The 21,107-nt window shown below is 30.7% G+C and overlaps 1 protein-coding gene across 3 annotated transcripts in view; it reads left to right on the top strand.

Moving 5' to 3' along the window:
- LOC107457357 (inactive tyrosine-protein kinase RYK) overlaps positions 1-21,107 on the top strand; it is a 265,361-nt gene that overhangs the window by 222,811 nt on the left and 21,443 nt on the right. For 2 of the 3 annotated variants that reach the window (XM_043046508.3, XM_043046428.3), the window contains exons 3-6: positions 5,674-5,773; positions 9,365-9,502; positions 12,690-12,722; positions 14,707-14,842. In XM_043046508.3, coding sequence (XP_042902442.2) covers positions 5,674-5,773; positions 9,365-9,502; positions 12,690-12,722; positions 14,707-14,842 — 407 coding nt within the window. The remainder of the gene's footprint in view (positions 1-5,673; positions 5,774-9,364; positions 9,503-12,689; positions 12,723-14,706; positions 14,843-21,107) is intronic. The other variant, XM_043046458.3, reaches the window with a different exon arrangement.

Below are 21,107 nucleotides of genomic sequence, written 5' to 3'. Positions count from 1 at the left end.
TTTGGACCATTTGCGGAAGTCATAAAGATATATTTGCCCTCTAATTAATGATAGCAAAGAAATATATGCTGCCCACGCCAAATTGACCTGATAATTAAAAGATTTATGTGTTTGTGCGACATTTCTTCAATGCTTTTCTTTGGCGATTTTCGTCTTATTTTTCGATTCTGGGAACTGCTTGCTCTTAAATTATTCCATAATTGCAAATGGGCTTGCATAAATTAAAGAGAGTAAATAGCGCTTTTGTTGTCTGGAGAGTTAACCAGTGGTAATTATTTTAAAAGGTTTTGAAATTTCATTAATTTTTCTAGATGCATCTAGTTTTAAAGTAAGCCTTGTTCTTATTTATGTGCATGAAATTTTTACCGCGACAAGTAATTGCGTTTGGTGGCAGCTATTTATAAAAAAAACATAATCTGAAATTGGCATTGTTATTTCTATTTTATACTGGGCACATTTCTAGAATTGAATCTTCATAATTTTGAAATTTTTTCTAAGGTTTGCAAATTTGTGCTGCTATGACTGTGCAAAAAACACATTAAAACACTAGGTTATGAACAATTATTTATTTTTGATTGATTCTTGTTTGATGACTTATTTTCTTTAATTTAACAAATAAATGAAAAACTGAGTGAATAAATATTCTGAATGGCATTTTAGTGAATTTCGACTTGTCGTTAATTTAACAAATAAAAGAATAGAGTGAATAAATATTCTAAGTGGTATTTTAGTGAATTTTGACCTATTTTATTTAACAAATAACTGAAAAGTTAAGTGAATAAACACTCTAATTGGCATTTTAGTAAATTCTCGACTTATCTTTAATTAACAAATAAATGAAGAGTTGAGTAAATAAATATTATACATGGCATGTTAGGGAATTGTGGTAGTAGCTTTTAAAGTTTATAAGTTTACAATTAACAGTTCTATATCCGTGCTTTGGGGACCATGCTCAAACTATTTCATTAATGTGAATAAGTTAGTGAATTTATTGTTACGAAATAGCGACCGAAACAATAACATTTATGACTTTAAATAATTTGTCCTTGCTAAAATTTTTGAACTTAACATAGAAGACAGCGGAACTCCTGATATAGCACCAAGTCAAACATTGCAATTAATTGCCCCGCGTTTGCATTTTGAACCGTGATAGCTTAGTGGTTACGGCCCTGAGCTGTCATTGTAAACAACCGGGGTTCTATCCTCGGAGGCGACTTCAGCTTGCCCAGCTTCAAATCCATGGGAAACAGCTTGTCGGTGAAGCAATGCGCTTTTATTAGATCGTAATGCTGACCACATGTCACTGTTATACCGTTGGTCTCGAAATTGTAGAGCCTAAACCTTCTAGACCGAGAAACTCTTGTTTTTTTTTTTTTTTTTTTTAAACTTTTCTTTCTGAAAAACTTAGTTGATTTTTGAAAATTTTGAAAAACCTTAACCACTTTGATTACCTATTAAATACGTATTTTCTAAACAACAATAAATAAATAAAACCAACGTGAATGCCGATTTTCGATCGTGGTTTTTAAAAACTCCTGATTAATTATATAATAAATAAATAAATTCGTGAGCCCCAATGCTTTTTTTTCCTACTGAAATAATGGTATAATATTTGTCTGGGATTCTCTCAATTCTTATCCTCACTTACCATCTTTGAAACGCAGCCAAGTTTCCAGACGTTTGTGATTCAAATGGTCTCTAATTTCCGTAAAGAAGTGTTATCTTAATAGTGATTCCTTTTGTTTCAACGATTCTCCCGTTTATGTTACTAAGCAACGTAGTTAATGATTGTGCTAATTACATAGCAATCCTTGCCGATGCAGATATTGCCAGGGAGGGTCACCCTTTTGATAATCGACATGAAAACCACACCTATGGCTTCATCCATCTTTGCACGTTTTCTTCCTGAACTTATCCTTGAGTAGTTTTATTTTGTGCTATGTCTTCTGTATGCCAAAGTTTTTGTTTTGGCTATTAAATGATGCTCGTTTACTATTATTTTTACCTAGCTAGTGAAAAAAATTCTTATAATAGACGGTGTTGGAGCCGTGATGGCTCAGGGGATAGAGTGTTCGCCTTCCAATGAGATGAACCGGGTTCGAATCCCAGTGATGACTGGTCAATACGAATTCCGCATCCGGCTTGCACCACCGACCGCAGTACTCACGTAAAATATCATCAGTGGTAGACAGATCATGGGTTAGAGTTCCCTTGCCGTCAGGCTAACCGTGGGAGGTTCTCTTGGTTTTCTTTTCCATGTAAAGCAAATATGGGTTAGTTGCATCAAGAAAAAGGCCTCCGCGAAGGTAAAATTTCTCCCAATACTTGATCCAGGAGTTCTCTTGTCTTCTGGATTGGGTTTAAAATCACAAGGCTACGGAGTTGAACACTATTAGTCGTAAACCCCAAAAAAATTGCGTCCGCTGTTCGACTAAGGTTATAATATAAAAATAAAATAGATGATATTGACAATTTTTTTTATATGAAGCTATATTATATCTAACTAGCCAGCTTGATCACTATTCCAAATTATCTTGTACTGTATAAAAACCTTAATGATAACCAAGCCGAATGCACAGCTCAACTGTATTTAAATATTCTAATTCTCCAATCCTAACAACTTAATTAATTTTAAACAATACAGTGATCAAATTTTTTTACCCTCTAACTTTGTCCGCTCTGAAGTACTTTGATTTTAACTCGTTTCCAAGAGATGTCAGCGTCATTATCAAAGTTCTCTATGCATTGAGTTATAGTAATAATTTAAAATCTGCTCGTCTGCCATTACACACGAATGAATTCGGCGCATTTCAGCTTAGTAGGCAGCAGAAATATTAAAATTATTTCCATCTCTATCGTGAGATAAGATACAAAACTCATCTCATTGATCCATCACTTTCTGCACTACTACCTCGCGCACCTCTCGAGCCATAATTTGATGAGTATCGTATAATATATATATATATATATATATATATATATATATATATATGCTATTGCTTGAAAAAGGCAAACTCCGTCACCAATAATTAGTGAAACAGTATGCTGCTCCGTAGCATGGTTTATATTTAAAATTTCTATAGTCATTGTAGTAAGGATCAAAAATAATAAATCTCAATAATAACATTGCAACCAATTTTTAATTTTTATAAAAATACAAAATTGTTCTAAATAAGTACTTAACGTATAGCTAGCTTTTCAGCACTGCTTTAATTATTACTTAGAACAACTAGACAAAATGAATCGAAATAAATACTTAACGTATAACTAATTTTTATAACACTACTTATTTTATTACTTAAAACAGCCTAACAAGAATAATAATAACTATGGTGTTGCCATTAGGTAGAGAAATACCCTAATTTATGGTGCCACATAAAAGAAATATAATAGATTTTACTGTAACCACTATAAAAATTAACTATTTTGGAAAAAGATCATAGAACAAGTTTGGGAACAAACGGGAGGAAATAGTTACTACTTGTATTTAATTATTTTTTAAAATATGTATATTTATAGCCTACGCCCTACGCAAAATATAAAATAAAAATTTTCTACTGTCTATTTAAATGAAAGCTTTTGCAACTTTTATTTTTGTTAATTTAAAATTATTATTTAAATAATATTAATTGTTAATTAAAATAATTATTTAAAATAAGAATTCATTTAAAAACTAATGGATTTTCGGGAAAGAAAAAAATATTTTTGTTACTAAATCCAAAAATAACGTATTAATTTTAAGTATAAAGTGTCTTTTATTTTTTATATATAAATTTATTTATTTTTTAAATTGCTGTGAGGAATTAAATTTTAATTTTAAGTGTTAATTTTATTCATTTTAATAGTAGAATTCATTTTTAAAAATGCTTTGAACTTAAAAATTTATGTCTATCTCTCCTTACGTATTAGAAAAAAAATATAATTTAAAGCTAAATGCAAATGTGAATACGAAGCAACCAAAATGACAATTCCAAAACCAGTATGTTTTGAACTCTAAGCTATAAAAAAGAATCTTTAAAAATCAGTGTAAAGTGTGATTAATGGCTTTGCTTTCAACAATCTTTCCCAGTTGAATACTTTATTGGAACAATATATCTTTGTTTTAGACGCGAGCTAGGAATAAAAAGTAAATTTTCAGGAACCCACAATCTTCTGTTTCAATGGAATTGCAAAATGTAAAATATTGCTTCCGCAAATTGAATGTCTTGCATTGTATTGACCGCAACTGTTGCACATTAAGAGAAAAACCGCAGGTAACAAGGCTTTTATTATTGTGGAAAATCGCTTTAAGTGTTAAATTGTTGAATGGAGCAATAAAAGTGAAAAACGATTTAAATCAGTGTATTTTATTTATTTATTTGCTTTTAAGTATTAGCGCTTGTTTTAAAAATCCTTATTTTTAATCAAATACATCATATAAACTTCTTTTATTTTTCATATTGGGAGATTGTCCTCTAAATTTGAGAATTTTTGCCTAAATTTTGGGATTTTCTCATATAGAGCAATTTTTTTAGTGTGGGATATCTAATTCGCAATAGTGTTAATCTTCATTAACATAAATAAAATCTTGACAACAATTTTCTTAAAAGGCAATGACGAAACATTGGCAAAAATATTCCTAAAGGCAAAAACTCATTAAAATAACGTTATTTTTATTAGTAATGCAGGAGTGGGAATTGTGTATTTTATAAAGTATTTGACTTTTTCTCGGAAGTGTTAAAGATGCATTGAAGAAAAGAATTCTCGTTTCAGAGTATAAAATATGTTTATTTTTATTTTTCAATTTTTGCCTTCTTTTTCTAACAATTTGTATATTTTATTTAAAAATACTGTCTTTTTCTGCGAATTTTTAGACGAAATTCACTTTCGACACTCTTTATCTAATTATTCTAATTAACTCAATACTTTATTTAAAAATTTTAGGAACTTTATTTTCTTAATAAGCTCTTAATTTTTTATTTTTAGTCCCTAAAGTTTTATTACAATAAAGTTTAATAAAGCTTACCATTTTTTTAGAATCTGCGCTGATAAAAACACTGGTTAAATAAACTAAGCAGATTAAATTGCTTAATACCTTAACGTTTTTTTTAATTGATTCTGTTTATATAAAAAAATGGCAAGTTTAATCTTGTATAACTAAATAGACTCCCGATTTTTGACAGAATTGGAAAATCTGGAAGTTGCAGTAATATTTTAAAGATTAAACCGTTTAATTTTACCACTTATCTATATTTTAATTTTAAAAAACCTAAGAACCATTCTCATAAGGAATGCTGTGTTGTTAGACACAAGTAAATAAAAAAAAAATAACAAGCATATTATTCTTCTGTACTCTACGAGTTGAATGAATATTTTAAATAATACTGATTCAATTTATGGTTAGTTATCTAAACTTAATATAATATTTGTGGCTTGTCTTATAAAATTTACAATGCCCTCAATTTTTCTTTCACTTTTACTCATAAACCTCTAATATCTAGAATAGTTTGCATTTCATACCTAAAAAACGCCATTTTTTTTAAGCTGTTCTAAACCCCAGTTATTATAGGTTGACTTTAAATATTTTACCTGTTACTTCGTAATTTAATTATAAAAAATTTGCTGAACTCTGAAGCGTATCAGGTATTTATTTGAAAAGCGAATTAATTTCAAAATGCTTTTTCTTAATAATAGGTTCCGTATTCTATAAACATTGGCGTGAGCAATCCTGAAGCCATGGCGATTCCTCAACTTAACATAAGTAGAAAAGGAAGCATTCCAACCAATCAGGAAGGTAAGAAAAGTCACTTAAAATTTCAGTTCAACTAAGTTGTTGCCAATATTATCTGTTAAGTTGTCCACTTCTGTAAGTTGATCACCTGTCTAAGTTGATCTCAAAGATAAACAGCGAAACTGGCAAAAACAATGAAGTTATCCCCTTATATGTTGTTCACTTGTCTATGCAGACCTTGAAGTAAATGTCCCATAAAAGGACAACTTACACAAGTTTGATTGTATATAGTAGTTAGTATCTTAATAAATTTCTTGTAATTTTTTCATAAAATATTAAATTATGTTTTTTAATTTTAAAATTAAAAAACACTTAAGTTTTACACTTGTTTTTAAATATCATTCTATTGTATTGACTAACTAGTACTGCGAGAGAACTTTGCCATAACTTGAAGGTTCTTACTTTTGCCAAAAAATATTACAAAATTGTTTCTTAATTTTGAAACTACCTAAATATTGTATTGTCTGAAATTTTTTTTTATTATTTATTTTTTTAAACATATATAAAATATGTAAGGACATCAGTCTTGTTAACTTTAAAACTATCTTTATATCACACTATTTGAAGAATTTTTTCTTATTTTTTTTTACTTTTACTCTGCATTTTAAAACTACCTGAATATTACACTGTTTGAAGAATTTTTTCTTACAATTTTTTTCAACAAATATTAAAATATCAATTTTCTTAACTATAAAACTACCTAATTATTTTACTGTTTGCAGAATTTATTTCTATGATTTTTTTTTTCAACATACATAAAAAAAATATCAGTCTTCTTAACATTGAAGCTACCAAAATACTATGCTGTTAGATGAATTTTTGTACGTTTTAAACTTTACTTTGTTTAAAGAAACAAAAATTATTTTTCTATATTTTAGTTTAACTTGAAAAAATAAAACTTTCGTTAAAAGTTACTTTTTGTTTTGAAGCAAAATATGATCGAAAAACACTTTAAAATGCATTGAATTTTTACGAATGCACAAAAAATTTTCTTTTTTAAAACCCTTAGATATTTGTTCTAGATCCGTTTACAGTCATGTTATATTAAAAACTTCTTCTCGTCAAGTCTGTTGTAGAAGTGAAATATTTTATGACTAAATTAAATGTCATGTGTCAAAAACAATATTATGTGTGTCTTGGAACAAAGGGTGAATCATGGGTAAAAGACACTCTTTAACCCAACTAAATTAAGTTTTGGCGCCACTGTCAGCCAAGAGGACATGTTTTGTCATAATTCTGCCAAATAAACTATTCTTTCTACGAACACTTACAAATGCCCCAGAAAAGAGCATTTATATGCCTGAAATTTTCATAAATTTTTCCTAACCCTAATGTTCGTAAAGCGTATAACAATTTCTGATCGTTTTTTTTTCTTGTTCCACATACAATGCATTCGATAATCTCGTTTAAGAAGACTTCTATACTGGATATAACGACGTTCTGAACTTGTGGATTTATGTCCTATTATGTATCTACTTCTCGTAAAAGTAACGCGGAACTGATGTCCACGTTTTGCTGCCATTGTCTATGCATGCTTTTTGCCATAAACATTGTTGTAGACCCAGAATTTGCTGTGGTTTGCCAGTCTATGCAACAAACAAACAAAAATTAATGGGAATATTCTTTTTCCGTATTAGCATAAAAGCACTCTAAATTCAGACTACTGCGTGTCCTTAAAAAGTAGTTTTCTGGTGGTTTTTGAATCTGTTCGATAGTTTGTTTCGAGCAAGCTGTTCTACCCCCGTATAAAAGAACTATTTGGCGATAGAAATGCTAATGTATTCTTTGTTGTGGCGAGCTTTTGTTGAATCTCATTAGGAGAATTTATTCGATAGTCATTTACTTTTGATTTATTTATTCTTTCTCTCAGGACTTCTAGAGTATAGTATTTCTAGAAAAAGTTACTCTTTTTATTATTCTTAAATTGATATTTTTTTTATTTATTCAAGCGTAAGCGATTATGTGAATGTTTCGTGTGTGTAATTTTTGTCAGAAATCAGGGGAATCGTGAAATTTGTTCAGCCTATTTTTTGAAAAATTATAATGGAACACGCAAATAAATTTCGAGAATATTATTTTTTAGATTAGAACGAGGGAAAAAATTAAATCTGAAATAAAATTCCAATTCAAACGCGAAAGTTAGGCCTTGCCTTAAAATCTAGTAACTATGAGTAAATATTTCTCCGTGTAAAATCTGGGAATGACATTTAAATTTAAAAATTAAAAATAATGTAAATGGAAAAAAATATTGTTTTGGTAATATATCTTAATCAATGCTACATTTATTATTATGACATTGTGAAGGATTGGGGCTCGATTCCCAGCGGTGGCTTAAATCTTCCTTCAGATAGATGAGTACTAACTTGTCTGGGATGTAAAGGCGGCCTGTGACCACGTTGCCACAATTATACAGCAGGTCATGAAATTGTGGAGTTTTAATCTCCATCTTAATCTCTAAATCCAATCGGCTAACAACGGCCTGTTGCGGAAATGCCTGTTGCGTCAATGTTTGAATGGTAAATTTTATATGGTAATATCATTTCAGGTTTTTCTTTTGTCTTTCAAATACTGACTAACCACACTATTTTCTAAGTTGGCATTTTCGTACAAATTATTTCCAGATATATGTGTACTTAGCAAGTGTCCGTAATTTTCACTCGATAACTGCAAACAGAAACATTTTTACTGCCTTCGTGGAAAATTATGGCGGTTTTCACAGAAAAATGATCTTGCAAAAAAGTTCTGAACAATTTGAATTTAGGCTTACTTCAAAGTCCATTTGTTAATATAAAACTTATTATTTCAATTGTTTAAATGTTCCGGAGTGAATTAATTAATTTTATAAAAAGAATTTTAGTATCTTATGTTAAAAATGTATCTTATAACACCTTTTGCGAAGATTTTACAAAAAGTTATTTGGAGTATTAAATTCAAGTTTAAGATAAAGGAAAATTTGAAATTATGGCTCAGTTCAAAATCTATATTTTGATATAAAACTTAGCTGATAATTGTTTTCTAATGCATGATTTGTTAAAAAAAAGTTTTAAAAACAAATTATTTCAATTGTTTGAAACTTTCAAATATAATTAATTAATTTTATTTAGAGAATTTTGGAATTCTCTTCATGATAATTATTTTTTATAATTTTACAACACCTTTCGCGAAAATTTTACAGTTATTTGAAATATTAAATTCGAAGAATTAATGTACCGAGCTGCTTACCCAAGGCTAGCCCCTTAACTATAACATAGAACGATAGTGTTGGCTAAAAAATAAAATAAAAGTTCTCGAACGTGTCCTGTTTTCAGATGATCTAATCCGTTAAGAAAATTTCAGTTGAATCGGTATTCGATTTAGTAAGAGTTTTTCTTTCCCCACCTGAGCCCTGGCGCTTATTTTCTGCTTGAACAATAAAATATAGCTCTTTTTAAATTCACAGCGAAACTTTTGAAGTTTTCCGATACGGAAAAAGTTAAATTATTTGAATATTTTTATCTCTTTCTTCAGGCTAGAAACTTAACAGTATTTGTCCTAGCCTATTGACTTTCTACAATTTCGTGCCTGAAATTCATATTCATATTTTTTATGTTTCAGTATTCCGAGTAGTACTGCTGTGTACTGGAAAAGTGGACGCTGAAGTTGAAATATTTATGAATATGAACTTTTCAATGCTGCCGCCATTTCCGGAAACAACTCAACTTGTGTTGAAAAGGAAGAAAATATGTCATATAAGTAAGAGTGTGTTTTGAGTAGATTTTAGAGATGGCTAGTATTTACTCTAGCAGTTATTTTGTGTTTTATGAAAATAACATGTTAATTTCAAAGGAAAGGTTACGAAATGTTAGACGAATTGTCTAGTACAATGGCTGATGATTTCGATAATCTAATATTCTTTTTAGTAACTATTAGACTGTCTTTTATAATTGAAATATACCAAATTTATTTTTGCTTGTAATTAGAGCGGCAGAAATAAATATATAAAAGAGACACTGGTTTCCCATCTTCTCAAAGGATAAAAAAAAGGGGAACTTAATTCTTTTCCAAGAAATATTATTGTACAAAATACTTCTAATATACCTACAAAACTTTTATTTCCCCCTACTGTTTTTTGGCATCAACATATGGTTATATCAACATATGGCTTCGCGCTGTTGTGCCACAGGTCCCTGGTTCGATCCTCGGGTCGGGCAAGGTTGACTCAGCCTTTCATCCCTTCAGTGGGTCGATAAATGAGTACCAAGCATGCTTGGGAACTAAACACTGGGGGTTCCGCGTTCGGCTGACCACCTGACCGGAACATCTGCTCTTGCACCCCAGAGCCCAATGTCAAGAAAACTGAGATGGGCACAGTAGGACTTGGCCCTCTATGAGCTGTCGCGCCGCTGAGTTTAGTTTAGTTTTTATGGTTATTTTAAATATCTGTGTGGTTCTACTTGTATTTGTATTAGTTTAAAATATTATTTCTTGAGATTATATATTAATTAAAAAAAATTTAAGATTAATTTAAAGATCTTGAGTTTAATTAATGTTTTTTGAGATTAGATATTAATTAAAATCAAATCTAAACTGAGAATTCATTTTAAAAAGAAATAACTTCATCTAAAAATTATTAACACTGTTAAAAACTAAAATGCGTAGTATCTTAAGTTAAAAAATACTAGCTTAACTGATAAAAAAGAAGTCAGAAAACTTCTATGGTAGGGTAGTGGCTGTTCTCTGTCTGCTTCTCCTTGTCCTCGTACCGATTCAAAATATTAATTTTGAAGATTAGATATAAATTTCAACTTGTATCTAATCTCAAAAATTATAATTATCAACGCTGTAAAAATTAAAACTTGCATGGTATCTAAAATTAAGAAACTTAAGGTTCTAACTTAATAGATAATAAAGAAGTTAGAGAACTTCTATGGCAGTGTGTAGTGGGTTATTCTCCTAAGGTCAACTCTGACAAAGTTACGATGCGCCTCGCATTATTTACTGCCATCCCTTTGCGACCCTAAAAGATATAAATGTCCCTGTTGGCCCTGACTTTGAAAGTAGCAAAAATCCACGCCGAAAGTGAAAAATAAAACACTTCGAGGAAAACTGCCATAAATCTTACCTTCTTTTAATCTTTCTATCTGTTTAGAAAGGGGAAAATTGGTTTCAAACTTAGATTATTTTATTCTCATTAATAACCTGCTGTTATAAAGAATAGTCCTTATATTCTTCGAAAACTATCGTTTGCAATAACTTTATTTCGTTAACTGTAAAAACAAAAAATAAGATGACATATTGAATACCATCTATGTTGTCCCTCTGAGTTAGAAAGTAACAAAATTTTGCTCGTCAATTATTGAATTATGTATCCAATGCTTGAACATAATTTATAAAATAAATTTATTTGTTTTGTTTTGTATATTGTTTGAAATTGAAAATATTGTTTGAAAATCGCTTCTGTAGAGAAGTAATATACTTATTACATTTGCCTTGAAATTCCCATTTATTATTAATTTTCGTTCGTTCGTTTAATTCATTCCCATCTATATTTCGTGAACTATTAAAATAAAGTTAAGATTACTTATTACATACTATCTGTGTTCTCCCTTTAATTTTGAAAATAATAAAATATTGTTTGAAAAAATGTACTTTTGTTCAAAGCATTCTCATTGACATAGACGTTTTAGGAATGTTTTAAAAAATAAATCTACAGGAAATAATTCTTAAATCTTCATAATTCTTATGCACAAATTCCCTTAATCGTAATAAAATTGATGCACTAACTGCGCTCTAGCCTCCAAATCGGATTTTGTTTTTCTTGTCAAAGAAAGAAATTTCGACTTATTATTATGCTTCGAACTCTCGGTGTTTCAATGATTTTTCACACATACTTTTTTTCATTTTCATTTTAAAATAAAAATAATTAATAGTTTAAAAATCTTCTATTTCAAAAATTTGAGTCACGTGTGACTAGTTTCTAAGCATTATATTATTTAAGCAAAACTGAATTTTCTTTAAAATTGCATTTTGTACTAAGTTGTGCCTTATAAAATAATAAGAAGCTTTATCTCGTTTTTCATCTTTTCCTTGAAAATGCAGTAGTTTAAAACATAGAGCGTTAAAAGCATTTTTTCCTATATAATGGTTCCATGTTACAAAGCTTCCATGTTTATATCCTTGTGCCGTACGTCTACTTCTCAAATTTCTAGCGAAAAATGATTACAACGATAGTCTGTAAGTAAAAATGATGTAGACATTACAATATCTAGATGAGATAAAACAGTCTGTATATACCTTAACCGATTCATCTCAATAAAATTGAGTGAGAATGAAAAATGTACATCCAAACGATCTTCAAATTGAAGCTCCGAGACAACTAAACTTCTTCTCTTAAACTATTGAAAATCGTTTTATCTCTTCCAAACGATTTTTCTCCTGCAATTTAATTTACCCGCATGCATACACATTGTGTGACATCAATATTTACGGTTTGGATTGTTTTTATTCCCCTTTCATTTTCTATTATCCTCACTATTTTAAAACGATACATTTTTGCACGTTATTCTATTCCTCTGTAGGAGAAATATCGATTGTTTACAAAATCGATTGCAAGCTTACAGCTCTTGGTTAAATGTGTGTAAAAATGATTTTCAACAGGAATGAAAAGCGTTATGATTTATGACATCAAATAAAAATCAACAGGAATTCGACGTAATCCGTTTAACTTCAGTATTTTACCATGAAACTTTCTTAACAGTTTTCAGAGCATTAAAGAATTTTGCCAATAATATGAAATATGCACTTTTAAGTATACTATTTTTGAACGAAGGCCAAAATCTTACGAAGTTTTCTATCTAACTTATTTATTTAAAGGCTTACATATATTTTGCTTTTAGACTAAGGAAGTATAGAAAATTCTAATTTTTTTTTCTTTTTTCAGGGAATGATACATCCGGTGATACTCTTATGATTGGTAAGGCTTCGTGTGTTTATTATGTATTCTTCACGTGTTTAATTGGTAATAAATGGGTTCTGTGACACAGCTGGCTGGCTTAGCTGTTAAAAAAGTCGCAGTACGTGAAGAGTTGAAAAAGTTATAACATTTTAAATGCCAGAAGAAAGTGTAAATTTTGTCTTTTTATGCAAACAGGCAGTTTAACGATAAATATGGAATGTTTTAACAACAACAACAAAAAATCGTAACGGAAAATACTATTAACTAGTGCTGTAAAAACTGCACTTTCTATTTTAACTTTTTCCTTGAAATGAAATTTCTTATTAAATTTGAGATTCGGATTTGTGCAACTGAGTACCTGCAAACGATGTCCCAATTGCATGTTTCCATTTAAATTTAATTCTAAAATTATTCAACGTGATAATAAACCAAGCCTAATAGATCTTACGTTAACACGCCATCTTGTTTATACAAAACCAACTGAATTTAGCAGCCTTCATCTCGAGTTGCAAATACCCAGCTTTAGCTGACTGGTGGAACCAATTTCAGTTGGAATGCCACATGTGTTTCTAAAAATGGGGAATCATCGAATATTATTTGTAAGAATTTTAATTAGTTTTTTGTCACAGAATTTTTTCTAAAGATTGAATAAAGAACTTACGATGAATAATAATGTCATTGAAAAAAAAAGAACTAACGATGAATAATTATGTCGTGAGAAAACTTAAAAATTAATTGTTCGAAAAGTCGGCTTTCGAGCTGTAGTTTCCACGTGAAAGTTGAAACAAATGAGAGCGCGCTCCACTAACCCTGTGTAACAGGACTCATTCGTTATATTGATTTGTGTGGAACTTTTAATTTTACTAAAGTAAAGTGTGCGACCTAATTTGAACGAAAAAATTATTCTAAAGACACAATTTTTTTAATTGCACTTGTATTTTTAAATTTATTTATTTAAATTTGAAAGATTATTAACAAAATTTTAGCTTCACTCATAGTCTAAATACTATGATTTTACTCATATAAGACAGGTTATGTTCCTATAATAAATACTCTAAAGGGTTTACCTTTTTTTTGGGTTAAGAATACAAATCCCACAGATTTCAATGAATCTATTTTATTTATTTTTTTATTTTCTCCCCAGATTTAGCTTATATTGTTGTCCCATTTCCTTATCTTGTGTAAGTAATGTTATTGCATTTGGTACATTATATTCAGAGCTATGGAGTAGAGTGTTTAAATTTTCAACTTCGCCTACAGTCTTTTCTTACAGCCTGATTCCAATTCAAATTTATGCTGCAAAGTTATTTTATTTAAAATTACTTTCATATTATAACAGTTGAAGACATAAACTTTAAAAAATATGGAAATTGTACTGAACTATTAAAACATAAAAGATATCACAAGCACGTAAATTCCGACTACAAAAAGATTCTTTAGAGAATGTTCTGAAACTATTGCAAATGGTGCATGAATTTCATTTGCATACCTTTTTAATTAACTTTTCAAATGAGCTTCTGAAATGCATGAACTTTTTCAAAGTGCAATCAAACATAGACTCAAAAACGTTCAAATGTGATATGTTATAATTTAACCTTTTGGATAAAGCTCTTAGTATGGTGGAACCTGCCATTCTGGTCAGCTTGTAGTACAAGCGAAAGGTTAAATAATTGTTACAATATTCATTTGAGTGTTATTTTTATCCTGAATACGAATTGCAAATATTTGAATAATTTTCCAAAGATCAAAAACTTCGTTCCTTCTTTTAATCTATAAATCTAGCTTTTAAATCAACCGGAGTCGAGCAAATTTTTCCGACTCCTGCAAAAAAAATTTCGACTCCAACTACATGACTCCGACTCTTTCATTTTTTTTAATATCAAGCTCTACATTTAATCCAATGGTCAAATAATTACTTAATGTGTTCAAAAAAAATTTTCTTAATCTGACTTTTCTTTAATTGATTTTAGCTTTAATTGACTTTTCTTTTAATTGGATTTAGCAGATGCTATGGTAGCTACAGCTGGTTCTCTGTACATAGCCGTTGGATGTGCTGTGGGGTTTCTACTAGTTATGAGTTCCGTAGTTGGTTTATTTTACATAAGAAGGCATAAAGTTCGAAGATCTGATGTCATACAGTAAGTAATGTCCATTAATTTATGTTTTGTCATTAAAATGTCCGTCGTCGAAAGTAATTAAATTAACTGTCTAAATAAATGGGAGGTCTTTTAAGTGACGTTTTAAAAAATTGAAAAGCTGAGTGACATTTTAGTGAATTTGTGTAAATTAGTTTTAAAATTTATGCGTCTGCAAAAGTAAATTAAACATATGATTTGTCTTTATTTCTTATCAGCAAGCTCACAATGGGCAATAAATATCTAACACTTGTTTAAACTGTTTGCGTCTTAGCGTTCGCACTTTTGCCCTTTTAATTAAACCAAAAGAGATACTTTCAATGTTACCCTTTAAAACCATCTTTCACTCAAAATAAATAAAAAGACTGTCGCTTAATGCTTTTCTCCAGAATTTGCAGACTTAGCAAACTAAATTTATGTTGTATTGTTAAATGAGACTAAAAAAAAAAAATTTTCGCTGAAATATCTTATTTTATATAAAATGTCGCTTATAACCTTCAACCAGTAAACTCTCCAGTTCTTATGATATATGCAAGAAAGAAAACCTTAAGTTCAGGAAGACCCTTCAAGATTTGGTACTTAAAAGTTTAGGTAAATTACGGAAAACACGACTTCTAAGGACACCAGTGATCCCCCCCCTTTTTTTTGCGAGAGAGTTAATAACCAAATTTTATTAGCTTACCTAATTTACATGATACCGTTTTTGTTTAGCGCAGTAAGGCCGATTCCGACTTTTAATTCATTCAACTCAACTCAGCACTGTTACATATCATACGGAACATTTAAAGAAAGCACTGATATATTTAAAATTATGTTAAAATCACGAATTTATTTTCTGTTAACTACGTTGAAGTTGCCTAGTGTGAAACTTAATTGGTGGTTAAACTTTGCTTCAATTTTTAAAAGCCTTTCTTTTTTCCTCGGAATTGGCTGGCAACTGTGATGCATTATTTTAATGACTGCAAGCCCTAAAGGTGTACTACTTAAGCACCTAGTCTCATTCCAGAATAGTCCCGCAGTGGACTGATCGTTAAGACACGGTTCCCAGCAGATCACCGAAGTCAAGCATCACTGTCTGCGGTCAGTGTGCGGGTGGGTGACCACTTGGATCAGTCTGCGTAGGGACCGAGGGTGTGCGGTATTGGTTAAACTGTTCTGCCGTCAAGTGCTCGACTTCGCGTGCAGGTCGTTGGGCTACCGAAGCGGAGATGCCTTCCCCTCTGCAGAGGATCAAAATTGTGATGGCATGTCTTCGGATCATCCTCAGGGATGTTTCCCAGACCGTCGCCAATAGCCCATTGTGCAGCTCTAGTGCGACGTAAATTAACAACCGACCAACCAACTCATTCCAGAATAAATTTAAGTCGTGTCCTCTCCCTGTTAAAAATAGTGTACATTTTGTATGGCAATATTACGTGTTTTTTTTTCCATTGTATTACTTTTAAAATAAAAATTTAAAAAAAAAAAACATTAGAGCAGTTTATTCTATTTTGTTTTTCTAAATTTTAAAATTCATGCATATAAAAAAATTCGTTGTGCCGGTGTGATTAATACCAGGCCAGATCAGCCTGACCAAAGGCCATTAGTGCCGGCCTAAATCAGTTCACAAATCATACTGTCACAGCTAGGAAACGAACCATTTGACGAGCTCTCACTTTGTTTATAAACCCCTGGTAATTGACTACGAATGTAGTATTTTAGTTTCTATGTTATATAAAGGATTTTTTAAAACAGCGAGAGAAAAAATAAGGAAAAAAATATTGGTAGAAAAAAAAATGTATCTATATTATATAAAACGCTAATACACGTATGTATCAATAAAACCGATGATATTTCTTTTCTCGCGTTGGCAACAGTTTTCATTTTTAATTAATAGGCTTCGGCGCGCAAGAGCACGTAGTGAGCATCGTATGTCTAATCGGGTGAATTCTCACCGAATTATCAAAAAAATTCTCACAAAATTATCTTCATCGAAGCCGATGCTTTACATCCGGCGTTCAGTACTATTTCATATAGTTTTACATCACATGGTTTTAGCCCTCTGGTGGGAAAGACTTTAAAACAAAACTTACAACAGTTACTTTTCTCAACAACTGAAATTTATTATAGTGTGATTAAGAAAAATATGTGAACTGTTTGCAATTTCAAATTAATATTGAAATGCACAGGTTTAGAATTTTCTGCAATGAAAAGTTTTCGGAACTTCAGTGTTCAAAAAAGTATACAAAAGCTAGACGTTAAGAACGTATCCAATGAGCGAGGAAAGCGAGCATCGGATTGCGAAGCAATCCGAAATAAACTGCGAAAGCAGTTCCGGGGGTTGGCGAGCGCCAGCGAGCAGGGGGCGAAGCCTCCTAGTACTTAGTAAATCACTCTCCGTTTCTAAAATTTATGTGTTTGGTTTAGTTAAAATTCACTTATTCACTTCATTTAATTAATTTATATTTTCGCTATAGGTTTTCTGTTATAATAATGGAGGGGAAAAAAGCAGTTAAAATGCCAATAAATTACTTTCTTTTTTTGTTAATACTGTATTCAGTTTATTTGGAATTCTCTTGTTTGCATTAAGCGAAAAACCGCAAACCTGTTTTTTAGTCCTACCTGGAAAACTAAGCAGTTAAAAAGCAATAAAACGACAATCGTTTAATTAAAACAGAAGTTTCCCTATGCAGAAAAAAAAATCGCCTCTAGAATATAAATGGCATAAAAATATAAGTTTCGCTTCTCGTGAACTCAACAGGTAGGAAAATTTAAGTCCTTGACTTCAATTTAATACTCTCTTTTCCTAAGCATTAGATCACAACGGGAGATATGAAATGAGTTTTTCTATATTGGCGACTTAACTTCTCTTTGGCGGGATTTTTTATGTCTTAATTTTTTTTTTTTTTTTTGAGTTTTGGCGATCTCTAATATTTTTAGGCCAAACTACGTCATTTTTAAATTGGATTAAATTTGTCGCTATATTTTTTTAATAATGTTTTTTGACCAAATTGGGTATTAAGCTTAAAATGTGACTTAACTATTTGACAACGCAGAATACGATTTGCGTAATATATCATTTCCCGTAATTTTATTAAAGTTTCAATTTGTACACAGCCTATATTAAATAGTTATAATCAATGATATAAAAGTTATATAATAGAATGCAAAACTGCATATGGCGATTTTATAGGATGCATAAATGAAAATCAATATTACTCTATAATCGAACGGTGATCTAATGCAATACATAAATAAAAATGTGTCTTACGGGGATTTTATATATTGCATAAATAAAAGTAAATATTGTTCTCTAATCGTAAGATGATTTTATAGGACGCAGGAATGAAATTCAATATTCCTTTATGATCTTACGGCCATGCCAAAGCATGGATGAATAAAAGTATAAAATAAATAATTGTAGAATAATTAATTTAATATTTTAATTGAATAATAGTTATGGAATAACTAATAAGCTATATTAAATACTGCTCATATTCAGAATAAGATTATTTTTATTCCGTTTTATATTAAGTATTAGAAAATTAACGAAATTGCGCAAATTCAAATCAAAATAGTTAACAAAGCAATAATTAAGCAGCTAAAACTGAAAATCCTAAATATAGCAATAAATATTAAATTATATGCAGAATTAAATGATAATTAAATTAACTACAAATGTACTAAGAAATAATGAAACGTGCAATTAAATGACATACGTTACAAATATGATAGTTTATGCAGTGTGAAAATAATACTGTCTTAAACATGTATCATCACTAATATTAAGAAATGAATTTTTTTGGTTAATAAATAACTGAAGTAGCATCGATTTTTTATTAATTAATCTTCAAACAAAAAAAAAATACTTTTATTAGTAGAGGCAATTCCTGTAATTTCTCGATTAAATTGGTTTGGCGAGAAATGAGAATCTGTGCCAAAGGCGGTACTTGCTCAAAAAATTTTGGATGGGGAGGATTCTTGTTAAGTCTTCCGATCGTAAGCACTGACAAGAAACATTTGAATCCTTTTCTTTCCGTTTTCCTTCTTTTGCTTTTTTCCAGGGATGCTCTTCATATTGCATAAATGTTTACTTCCTTCATTTATCATTATGCGTGGAATTGAGTAAAATTAGTTCGTATATGTTCGTTATCTTATGAAATAAGTTCCGAAAGTAATTTGAATTTTGCGTGATACGTACAACGAAATTTTGCTAACGGTGGAACAGCTAAGAGCTCAATGATATTAAAAATGGAGCTTTATACGAAAGAACAACGCCTCTCATTTTAGAGTCATTCTCTGCTCGTGAAAATTTACGTTTTGGTGATAAATGGCCGCCCATACCATGTGTTTTAACGCCATATTATAACTGTAGTTGAACAGCAGACCCAATTTTGGGTTTGCGATTACTAATGTACAACTCCGTAGCCTTGTAATTTTGAACCCAGTCCAGAAGACAAGGAAACTCCTGGATAAAGTAGTGAGAGAAAATTTGCTTTCGTGGGGGACTTTTTGAAGGAACTAACCCGCATTTACGTTACATGGAGAGGAAAACCACTTAAACTTCCCACGGTAAGGGGATTCTAACCCGTGATCCGTCTACCACTGAGGATATTTCACGTCAGCACTGTGGTCGTTGCGAGGCGAGTGCGGAATTCGTATCGACCAGCCATCCTTGGGATTCGAACCCGGTTCACCTCATTGGAAGGCGATCGCTCTATCCTCTGGGCCACCACGTCTCTTTCAACACCGTAGTATCTTTTTATTTTTGCTACCCAGTCTCTGCGATGGTTCTAGTCTTCGCCTACCACGGTTTCGCGGCCAAGGTTCGATTCCCCCGCGCTAATGTCTGGGTGTCGGCAAATCCACTCTAATGCAATGTGTTTCTCCGATGGTGATGCGACGGTAGGGAAGCGTGATGCGGAGGCCGGTTTATTATACTACTAACATTTACCGCCCTCCGATCTAAATAGTGGTAGAGTAGAAAGTGCATGCTCTGGTATTGTCTTCGAATCATCATTAAAGATAACATTAAACCGTCGCTGGTAGCTCATTAGTTTTTGTGTGACGTTAACAGCCAAACCATTATTTTTTTTCTTTCAAGTCTAAGGTACTAACAAGCTTGTTTGCCTTAACGTAAAAGAGGGAATTAGGCGCTTTAATAGGCCTCATTTATTCTCAATGCTTATTGAAAATTTCAGGGGGGGGGGGAAGTGCACTCGCGTCCACAAAACCGGAAAGTCTATTTACCCAATATGGTATCATGTATAATTTTATATTGTATACTTTACGAATCATAGAGTGACAATTTTTAAATAAAAAAGAAATACTGTACACAATATAAACGAATATCATAATAAATAAACGTCGATAACAAGTTTCAAGAAATAATTCGAACCAAGGTTGAACTAGATCAGTAACTTAACTGTTACGTATAAGTCTTGTCTCAATATACTAAATTAAAATGGCTGACCTTTTTCAAACGATTTCAAGTAGGCAATTAGAGAACAAATTTTAAAATAAAGAAAACTGTATTTTTTCCTGTGTCATTAATTTTTCTCAATTTGTGAACAGCCCAATATTTTTAGTAAAATCTTTTGCAATTTTGTGAAAACATCATTTGTTTGCACTTGAAAATAAATTATTTATTTTCGGGCGGGTAATTAATTCGGAACAATCTTTCCGGTACTCGTATGAAAACAGACTGTTAATCTCATACAATTAAATATATTAAGGCTTATTTTACTGTTAGAAGAAACTGTTACTCGTGGAATAACGACAATGTTTCACTTAAATATTACTGTCGAAAAATTCTCTTTGTCGCGGAACAATAACTCCGTTAACTAGGTGAAATTGCAACTGTGTATAAGCATATTTTAGGTATTGTGGTTTCTTTAAAAATATTATTCGCTTCTAAAATCAAATCGAATATGATTCACTGAAAGTGAGGGATTATCTACACATTTAGATATTAAAATTTCAATTTACATATTCTGTAGTGACTTAAGTTAATTTAACAGAAAATCTGTTAAAAAAGTAATATTTAAAAATAGCACAAAATAGGAGATGTGAAAAATTGTAGCGCAAATAAATAATAGTATGGAATTCGAACAAGGTGTAAGTATTTTTTCTTATTATTATTAAAGGAAACGAAAAATATGAATCAAGTTCCAATGTAATGAAACTAGGCAGAAAGTTCTCAAACGATTGGTTTGTTACAAATTTTTAGTTGATTTTCCTCAGAAATTACAATTTAGACAGTTTTTTTTTTCTTTTTCAGTTTTCATGC

The sequence above is a fragment of the Parasteatoda tepidariorum genome, chromosome 6, assembly GCF_982258835.1.
Source record: "Parasteatoda tepidariorum strain Cologne lab strain chromosome 6, Ptep-v5.0, whole genome shotgun sequence".
NCBI classification, from domain to species: Eukaryota; Metazoa; Arthropoda; class Arachnida; order Araneae; family Theridiidae; genus Parasteatoda; species Parasteatoda tepidariorum.
This window is presented reverse-complemented; position numbering and strand designations above follow the sequence as displayed.